This window comes from Eptesicus fuscus, chromosome 12 (assembly GCF_027574615.1).
Source record: "Eptesicus fuscus isolate TK198812 chromosome 12, DD_ASM_mEF_20220401, whole genome shotgun sequence".
Classification (NCBI taxonomy): domain Eukaryota; kingdom Metazoa; phylum Chordata; class Mammalia; order Chiroptera; family Vespertilionidae; genus Eptesicus; species Eptesicus fuscus.
The window spans coordinates 33,026,562-33,036,603 of record NC_072484.1 but is presented as its reverse complement, the minus strand read 5'-3'; the positions used below and the strand labels follow the sequence as shown (position 1 = coordinate 33,036,603).

The 10,042-nt window shown below is 61.5% G+C and overlaps 1 protein-coding gene across 1 annotated transcript in view; it reads left to right on the top strand.

Moving 5' to 3' along the window:
* Nucleotides 1–2,125: 2,125 nt before the first annotated feature.
* The window catches only part of NOL4L (nucleolar protein 4 like), a 128,833-nt gene continuing 120,916 nt past the window's right edge, over nucleotides 2,126–10,042 (top strand). Inside the window, exon 1 of the mRNA XM_054723954.1 lies at nucleotides 2,126–2,492. Within this exon, the coding sequence (XP_054579929.1) occupies nucleotides 2,172–2,492 (321 nt within the window). The 5' untranslated portion in view covers nucleotides 2,126–2,171. The remainder of the gene's footprint in view (nucleotides 2,493–10,042) is intronic.

Genomic DNA, 10,042 nt, shown 5'->3' with positions numbered 1-10,042 from the left:
ATGTTAAGGGGTATATTGGAAAAGTCAGGGCATGGGTTTCCAAATTACACAGGAGCCCCTGCACCCCTGGAGTTGGGTGGCCTTTGGGTAGTGCCTTCCCCTCTCTGAGCCCCAGTGGTCACCTCTGAAAAATGCCAGTATGGAACCAAAAAGAGCTCTTAGGAAGATAAAGAGGAAAAAAATGACTGTGGAGTTGTTGGAATATATATAAAGTAACATGGAAATGTAAATTATCTAAAATTAAGTCAATGTGAAATGCAGAGAGATTGGGACTTGGACAACCTCTCGGGTTCTTTCAGCATTTATTGGCACCTACTGTGTGCCAGGTGTTGTGGTAGGGCCTCGGGAATAGAGATGAGTCAGACATGGGTCCTGAGCTCCCTGTCTGGGGAAGGGAGCTGGGCACACGCAGTGTTGGGACTCCTTCCAGCAGGAGGGTAGGGGGAGACTTCTTGTGTGATGTGGTAGCAAAAGCTAGACCTGAACTGAAACCTTCCCCTCCTCCCCGAATGACCTTGAGCAGGTCAGGCCACCACTCCAACGCCCTAGGCCTCTATCTGTAAAAATAGGCCTGTCCCCTTTGCCTCTCAGAGTTGCCAGGACATGGTACACTGTAGGTACCAGGGTGGGGGACCTTGGGATGGGGGTAGCCAGTAGTTTCTAGGCAGAAAATGGTCCTGCACTGGCCCAAATCTGGGCCTCAGGCTTGAGTGGCGACTTGCAGGGGAAGCCTGGGAATGTGTGGGCTAGACCCCAGGGAACAGCAGGGAGAGGAACACAGCCATTCCTCATGACCTGTTAGGAAAGGAGGGCAGAAATGCTGGGGAATTGGCCTGTACCTTTATTTATGTTGGTAATTTCATTAAGGAGGAGGGGGCCGGCTCTACTCAAGCTCAGCCCTGCCCAGGGAGGAGGGGGATGGCAGGCCACCTGAATTGACTCAGCAAGAGATTCTAGGCCAAGGTGCACCCACGAAGACAGGTTATTTCAGACTGAATTTATGGGTGTGTTGAATGTCGCCATAAGCCTTGGTGGGGTTGGACTGAGTGAGGCCAAGGGCCAGTGTTGAGACTTCCTTGGGGCCTGGGGCTGTCCCACAGCAGTGGGACTGGCAGAAGCAAGGTTAGCCAAACTTTGGGGAATTTGGGGTGAGGCTGAAGGGAGGAAGTTGGGGGGCCCTAAGGGCAGTGGTTAGGGGTTCCCCTGGGGAACACTGCTCTTCTGGCTCTGGGCTCGAACCAGAGAGGTCAGACCAGTTTCAGGGAGGGAAGGGGCCCTGCCCTGGACTGCCAGTGCCCCGCTAAAGTCAGCCGGGGGCGCCCACTGGGAGAGGCAGGGACGCTAGTGGCCGGGTGGGGTCTGTGCCCTACTCCCTGTGAGACCGCAGGTCCAGACAGAGTGTGGCCTGGGAGGCTCGGGCCAGGCCCGGCCAGAGGAAACTCAGTCCCTGGGCTGAGCACTGTGCGCCTGCGGCTCCTGTCCTCTCTGTGGCTGCGGGCGCGGCAGCCCCCGCGCCCCCAGGGGCCGGGCCAGGGCGGAGGCTGGGCCCCGCGGGCGGGCGCGGGAGGGGGGGGGGGACGGCGGCGAGGGCTGCGACGCTCTAACAGGTGGGATCCCGCGGCGTGGTGGAGGCGGGCGCGGGAGGAGGAGGAGGACAAGGAGGAGGAGGAGGAGGAAGAACAGCGGCAGCGGGAGCCTGAGCAAGAGCAGGATGAGCCGCGCGAACTGACAGCCGCCGCCGCCGCCGCCGCCGCCGCCGCCGCCCGCGCCCAGGCTCGGTCTCGCTCCCCGCGCCCCGGGCCGCTCCCCGCCTCCCGCCTCCCCCGGCCGCCCGCGGGGCGGCCCGCCCCCTCTGCACCTCCGGGCCCCGAGCTGCCTCCATCGCTCCTGCATCCCGGCCGGGGGGGAGGAGGAGGCGGAGCAGGAGGCGAGCCGGAGCCGCCGCCGCCAACGCCGCCGCCGCCCGAGCAGGACAGAGCGCGTTGCAGCCCCGTGCGTCCGGCCGCCGCCCGTGCCCATCCAGCAGCCGCGCCGGAGCCACACCGCGGGACAGCCCCGGCCGCGGCGCGCCCCGGCCCGGCCCGGCCCAGCCCAGCCCAGCCCAGCCCAGTCCCGGCACCGGGCGGCCAGGCGGCCGGCCCGCCCCCGAGGGCGCCGGGCGCGGCGAGAGGATGCCGAAGCCGACGCTACTGCTGCGCGGGGGCTGGGAGCGCGAGCGCAGTCCCGGGGACTCAGAGCTGGGCCGCCAGTTCCGGGACTGGTGCCTGCGCACCTACGGCGACTCGGCCAAAACCAAGACGGTGACACGCAGCAAATACCAGCGGATCACCGAGGTCCTGCAGGGCGGCGGCGGGACCGGCGCGGGCAGTGGCCCGGCGGCCGGCGAGAAAGGCAAGTTCCAGTTCTGGGTGCGCTCCAAGGGCTTCCGCCTGGGCAGCGGCCGGGAACCCAAGATGGGCCAAGTGGTGTATGTGCCGGTCAAGACGGGCTCGGTGAGTGCGCGCGCGGCGGCCGCGGGCCGGTCCCGCCGCGGGGCTCCGGGTGGGCGGGGGCGGGGTGTGGGTGTGGATGTGTGTCCGAACCTGTGTCCCTGAGGCTTTCCGTGGGTCTGGCCCGCCCGAGACGCACGCTTCCCTGCTCACCCGCCCGCCCCGGCCCGCCCAGGCAGCGCTCCGGGTTCGGGTTGTCCCTGCCCCCCTCTGCGCCGCTGCCCGGCCCGTGGTCTTGCGGAGCGGGCCGTCCCGGGCTGCTCACCCCAGTGTGTTCCGTCCTCCTGTCCCCTCCCCCCGCCAGCAGGCGGCTTCTCCGAGGCCCGAACCCCCCCCCCCCCCCGCCCCACTGCCCGCCCCGGGGCTGCCTGTCCCGGGCGCCTCGCGCTCCCGCCCCCGGGCCGGCTGGGCGGTGTGTGTGCGCGTGTGCGTGTGCGTGTGTGTGTGTGTGTGTGTGTGGAGGGTGGTGCCGCGGGCGGGGGGCAGGGGCAGCCACGGGACGGGGAGTCCGCTCGCCTTCCCATTGCCCGGGGAGGGGGCTCGCCCGGGCACTGTCTTCCCGACCCCACCCGGGGTTGGCCCGGGGAGGGGCAGCCGGAGCCGCAGCCTGGCGCAGGAGCAGCCTCCCGCGGGTGGGTGGGGCGCCCCCTCCGCCCCCCGGGCCCCTAGCTTTCCCCCTCCCTGGGACGGGGGCGGCCTGACCTATCCATCCCTTCCCCTCCCCCGTCCCCGGGGCAGCCCGGTCCGGGCGGGGTGGCGTGGGGGAGGGGGCGGGGAACCGCAGCCTCTGGGAGGGAGGGAGGCGGGCGGCCGGGCGGGGGCGTCCCCTCCGGCCCGGGGCGCCCTGGAGAGGGCGTGCGGCGCGGGCCCCGCGGCTCCCCCGCCGGGACCTCATTGTTCTGCAGCGGGTGGGGGCTTGGCGGGGGGGGTCGGTTGCTCCCGGGGCGCTGCTGAGCTTTGAACTTTCCGTCGCGGAGACCCTCCGTTAGTGCGTTCAGCCCCCGGCCCTCCCGGGCCGGGCCGGCCTCCCTCCCTGCCCCCCTCACTCCCTCCTTGGCCTCGCCCGGCCCGAGTGAGCGAGCGGGGCCACCCCGCGCCGGCCTCCCTCCCTCGCTCGCTCTCCCGCTCCCCCCTCCGTGCTCCTCCCCCGTCCGGCCCGCCCGCCCCGCGCTCTGCCCGGTCCCCGGCCAGAGCGGGCTCTTCACACACAATTGATTCGGTCGTTACGAAAAGTGCACTTGTCCCCTCCCCCTCCCCCTCCCCCTCCTGCGGCCGCCCGGGCCCGGCCCGCGGGGTGAGGGGGCCGCGAGGGAGGGAGGCGGGAGCCAGGGAGCGGATCCGGAGGCGCCTCCCCCCGCGCCTAGGGGACGGGGCTGCAGGCCGCGGGGAGTGGGGAGCCGTGAGCGCGGAGGGCGGGCGGCCCATCTGCGAGGAGCGCTGATAACCGCGCTGCTGCCGCTGCGGCCGCCAGCAGCCCATCTGCGCCGCTGCCGCCTCGGGCCGGACCCAGAGCAGAGGGCCGGGCCGAGGGGCGCGCCGCGGCCGATCCTCGAAGGGGAAGGCTGGGGCAGTGTCCCCTCTTCCTAGAGTCAGGGACCCCTTTGACCTAAATCAGTGCTCTCCCCAAACACGGGGAGTCTGGGTCATGGCCCCCTCCCCGATCGAGTCAGAGATCCCTCCCCCAGCCTAAATCAGAGCTCACTTTCCCACAGGGGGAGCATGGCCATTGCCTCTCCCCAGCCTAGGTTGGCCCTCCCCACCCTAACAGCTCTTACCCCTCCTCAGTGCTCCCCCACCTTGGCTAGTGTCCCCAGCCTAAGTGTGGGTTTTGGAGGTCAGTGACCCACCAGATGGCTGGCTGGGTCTGTGCCCCCCACCCTGGGTCATTGCCCTGAGCCATCTAGGCTTCCCAAGTCAGTTAGTGCCCCCCCCCCCCCCCCGCCCCCCCCCCCCCCACACACACACACACATCAGGGTTATTCCTCACTAGGGAGCAGGGAGTCTTAGCCCAATCTCCTTCTTAGTCTGAGGCAGGAGCCCCCACTCCTGGAGTTGGGGGCCAGGTGACCCTCAGACTTGGCAGCTGGTTCATAGGTTCTCTGTGTGGGTTGACCTCTCCTCTAGAGAGTGGCCATCATGGGGCAGTCCCCTTAACCCCTTAGCCAGACAGCTGTCAAGGTGGAGCAAGAACACACTCGCCCATACAGGCCACATGCAGAAATTGGGTGCTAGGTCTGGGCCTGGGTTCTGCCAGCCCAGCCAGTCTTTTCATAACCTTCAGGAGGCCCACACTGACCCGCCCTGGCAGCACGGGCCTCAAAAGCCTCCGCCTGGCTTCCCGACCAATAATAAGCCTTCCCCAAGGGACCACCTGCCTGGGAGGCAGAGAAGGGGACCTAGGCCTCCCTGCCCAGGCTGCCAGGAAGACGACAAACACAACAGACATGCCGCCCTGTGACAGCCTGCCCCTCGAGCTCCCCACGCCCTCCTGCCTGGCCTGCTGGTCCCCAGAGAGCCTGTTAGTTACCTGCCACTCGCCCAGCCAACCGGAGCCAGACACAGGAGATGCCCCTAGTCTTGCCACCCCCATCTTCAAGCACCATCCTGGCGCTCAGTTATTATTTTTACATTTCTATTTTCCTTTTCACTGATCTAAGAGGAAAGAATCCTGCTGGGAATTCAGGGGCAACCATGGCCTCTTCCTGGGAGGGGTTGAATGGGACCTTCTTTGACAGGTACAAAGGACACCCCCCCCACTTCACTTGCCTACACACACACACACACACACACTCACACTCACACTCACTCTTAAAGTTACCGTTGTCTCTGGTGGCAGTTGGGAGAGATCCTGTAGTTTTGTCCTGGGTGGGTTTTATGAAGGTCATTGGGCCATAAACCTTTGTCCAAGGCATTTGTTTAGCACCCACAGGCCTTGTGGGGAATGCTGGGGCATTGGGGTGGGTTGGCCCCTGTGCCTGCTCACGGGGCACCCCGCTGGTGGGGGAGGTGGGCACAACTGAGGATATGATCAAGAAATCAGGCAGAACATTCTCAGGGAAGAGGGGGTGCAGTGTAGGAGTTGGATCATCCAGCAGCTGAACAAGGCTCCCCGGCATGGGCGAGGTCCCAAGGGTGGCCATAGTGTGTTGTCTCTTTCCCATGCCGCTGCCCCCTCCATGGGCCCCTTTCCTCCTCCCACAGCCATATGCGGTGCTGTGGTTGGGCCCTTCCCTGAGTCCCGGCCAGCAGCGGGTCGATGATCTGACACCACTTGTCCTGTCCCATCTGGCCCTGAGCTTTTTCTGGGTGTGTGTGACAAAGGCTTAATCTGTCCGGACCGGCCGGGGGCTGAGAGGAGGGCAAGGGGAATTACACTCTGCCTGGGCCTCCTGCAGCTGGGGCCCCGTGGGGGGTGGGGCAGGGCGGGGGTCGAGCAGAAGCCTGGGCGTGGGGGTGGGTGGAGAGGCAAGTTGGTCTTCAGTTTGCAGGTTGTCACAGGAAATAGAAGTAGAGGCGGAGGGCTGAGAGGAGGAGGGCGGAGTCCTCCGCGATGGGCAGGGGTGCTCAAGGGGATAAGATCTTTTTATGACAAGAGCCAGCCGGGCCTCCTGGCTGGGCAGAGCCTGGGTAGGATTTATTATTTCTTGTGTTTGGACTGCTCTGGCCTCCCTGGCCTGCCAAGCAGGGGAAGCAAACCCCTCAGAGGCAAGACCCTCTGATTCCGGTTCCAGTGTCGGCCACAAAATGAACCCACCCCTTTCCTTTTCCTCTGGTCTCTTAGGGTGGGACTGTCCCCAGGGCCTGCAAGGGCCACAGGTTATGTCTGGGGTGGGGCCCTGGGCCATCTGTCAACTCCCTGGACCAGAGAGCCCCAGGGCTGCTTGGAGAAAGATGTTCTCAGCCCAACTCTACCCTCTTCCAGATGGGAAAACTGAGGCCGAGAGAGAGGACGTTTCTGCTGGTAGGGAGCCAGGACTGGAACACAGAGCTCTGTGCTCCACTGTGGCTTCTCTGTGGCCCATCACGTGCCAGGATGCCTCCATTAGAGCCCCGTTCCCTGAGGGGAAATGCCGGATTGCCAAACTCCACTCTGAACACTAGGCTCTTTTGAGCAGGACCCCAGGTGTTCCGCTGGCCAAATTGACTAATGGTGGTCTTTTCCCAGTTTGCAGACGACGTTCATTTAGTGGAGAGCATTTTCACAGTCTTCAGTCTTTCTCCCCAGAGCTTTTGTGTAAACCTTTGGCACCTGCGGCCGCTGGTCTGGGCGGGAAATGGCCTCTGACTTAGCACAGTGTAATATGTGCTGTGACCTTTGGCCGAATACCTTAGTATTTCTGCTTTTCTTCAAATTATCACCACAGCGACCCTTTCTGAGTTACAACTCTGTGCCTGTCACTGTGCTGAGAGGCCAAGACACAGGGGCTTATTGAGTTCTCACAGCAGCCCAGGTCAGTGCTGCTATTATTGCCATTCTTCAGGTGAGTAAACTGAGGCTGAGGGAGGCTCAGAGCTTCCCGGAGGCCACTGCTGATGGGGGCAGGCCCTGAGCTCCGGTACTGCCCTCACACATGTGCGTTCTGACCCTGTCTGAGGTGTCTTGCAGCCTGACCCAGTTTGAAAACCTAGGTCCTTTATGACAGACTTGCAGTTCATTACACCTGAGTCTGAATTAGTTGAGGAGAATCCCTCTGATCAGCATGTCCGTAATCTTAAGCTGGTGCTCGAGGCAGGATTGGCTCCGTGTGAGATGTCTGAGGGCTTTCCTGGGTTCACTAGGATGGGAATGGGGTAAGAAGGGAGGAGGCCTCTGCTGTCCTGGGTCCTGGGGGGACTTTGGGGAGAAAGAAGGTTGGCAGTGGCATCTGGCAGGGCCCAATTTGGATTTCTCATGGCAGAAGTGGGCTGTTTTGTTAACTAAGCCTCAGTAATTCTGAATATGGTCTTGGGGCCTCTGGGGCTCTGTATTTTGGATCGTGTGTGATGCTGGAGGATCGGGTTCTGCCTTCCTGGGACCTCCCTTCTGGGTTCTGGGTCACTGTCTACTGGGGGGTGGAGACCACATGCGGCCAGACCTGGCGTGAACATCCCCTCCCTCGTGGCCCCCTATAAGCTGTCTAACTGTCCCCGGATGTCTGGGAGTCAGGAAGCCCATCTGGGACCCTAAAAATGCTTCTGGGGGGCCTGAGGGTTAGGGAGCCGATGGCTTGGGCTGCCCAGGGACAAAGTGGCGTAGCCTCAGGCAAACCTGGGCTTCTCCAAGGCAGCTCTTACCGGGGAGGTGGTACGATCGAGTACTGTGCACGTGTGTGTGAACTCGTGGTAGAGCACGTGTGTGTGTACGTGGGCGCTGTGTGCGTGTGCCTGTGCGGGCAGCAGTGTGACTGTGTGGGCGTGAGTGTGCATGTGCCTGTCCGTATGCAGGCTGGAGATGCTGTCTGCCTGGGGCAGTGTGTGTGTGTGTATGTGTGTGTACAGGTGGAGGGGAGACTGCATGCTCATGAATGTGTGTGATTGTGAGCGTCTGTGTTGGCAGATGTGCAAGCACCTGGGGTGTGGGCATTGGCAGACCGTGAGTGTGACTGTGTGTGCATGCACACATGTTCAGGATCCTATTGAAAAAAAAAAAACACATCAGGCTGGCCGCACCATATTGGCAGAGGTGTCCTTCATCATAACTGAGCCAGCCTGAGCTGCTGCCCTGGCCTCTGCTGCTCCTCGGGTCTCAGCAGCTGTGAAACCAAGTGTGAGGGAGGGAGTGGACATAGAGGTAGCACCATGTCCCTGTCCCCATGACAGTGGCCAAGGCGCCTCTCTGTTTCCAGCCTTCTTCCTCTGCCTCCTCTATGCCTTGCCCAATTGGACGGCAGGGAAAAGCTTGTGACCTTTTGACATTGTGGCACTTAGCCCAAAGCCGGGCACCATGGCAGGTGGGAGAGAGGGCTCTGGGAGAGAGGGCTCTGAATTTGAAAAGGGGGGGGGGGCCAGGACCTATGGGATCCCAACTCAGCCACTTCCTTGCATGTAGACCTGAGTAAGTAGCCTGTTTGATCTCCAAGCCTCAGTTTCCTCACCTGGAAAACAGACTCCAAAGCCCCACCTCCAGGAGGCTCGGTAAACTGGAAAAGGCCCTGCTGTCATTTGAGGAGGTCCCTCTGCTAACTTGTGTCGGAGCAGGTCCTGCCTCTGGACCCCAAAGCAGGAGAGGGAGCAGAAGGAAGCTGGGTGAGGGCCCAGGGAGGCAGGTGGCTTATTAGAACAAGGCCTCCTGAGTCTGCTTTCTGCCCCTGGCCCAGCCTGACAGAGAGAGGAGGTGAAGGGCTTGGGGTCTCAAGCCACAGGGCCCTGGTTTCAACTCCCAGCTCTGCTCTTTCGCCAATCTGACCTTAGTTTTTTTATCTGTAAAATGGAGCTGATAATCTTATCTCCTTCATAGGACTGGTGTGAAGATGAATGCATTAACCCAGTGGTCGGCAAACTCATTAGACAACAGAGCCAAATATCAACAGTACAATGATTGAAATTTCTTTTGAGAGCCAAATTTTTTAAACTTAAACTTCTTCTAACGCCACTTCTTCAAAATAGACTTGCACAGGCCATGGTATTTTGTGGAAGAGCCACACTCAAGGGGCCAAAGAGCCGCATGTGGCTCGCGAGCCGCAGTTTGCCGACCACTGCGTTAACCCATGTAGAGCCTGACGCATGTAGCAAGTCCTAGGAAATGTTAGCTGCGATGTGATCTCACTGAGCCTGACTTTTTCTCATCTGGAAAATGGGGATGGTGATTAAAGATATCATGGATATTAAATGGGACAGTGGAAATAAAGTACCTAGCAAAGTTCTTGGCGCGTTGTAGGTGGGCAGCAACTATTAGTTCACTAGAGATTGTGTCTTACTTATTTCTCTATCTTCAGTGCCATTGGGGGCCTGGTTAATGCATTGAACTTCATAGAACACCAGTAAGTCTTGGTGAAGAACATATGTTTGGCATAGGCCCCCAGAGCTGGGGATATGAAGACTCAGGGTCTCTCTCTGCCCTTGTTGAGCCTCAGTTTCTCTAGGTGATGTAGGGAAGTCTCCTGTGGTGCCTCCTGCCTCTGAATCCCTTCCTGATGTGGGGAAGCCAGACCCCAGAGGTCAGGGTGCTAGAGAGAAGAGAGTGAGGGCCTTACCAAGGTCTGTAGTCACTTGGTAAGGGTGAGCCTACCACAGGCCTCTCATTCCCATTCCCATTCCCACTCCTGCCCCCGTCCCTGCCTGGAAATCCGAGTTCTGGACTCTGGGATCCTACAGGGAACACGGTGAGGCTGGGTTAATGATTTTCTCCCTGGACAGGGGTCTGAGCACATCTCCCCTGTTCTTAAGCCCCTGCCATGTGCCAGGTTCTTTATTTCATTTACTCCCCCCTGGATTCTGTGAGGTATTTGAGAATCTGGCATCAAAGGCCAGGGCATCCCCCGAGTCCCACAGTAAACCGGTGGCAGGGCGTGGGTTCCATGGCTGCCTGACCCTCTATGCCCCTGGGGCGTGGAGGCAGGCTCACAGGTGCTGAA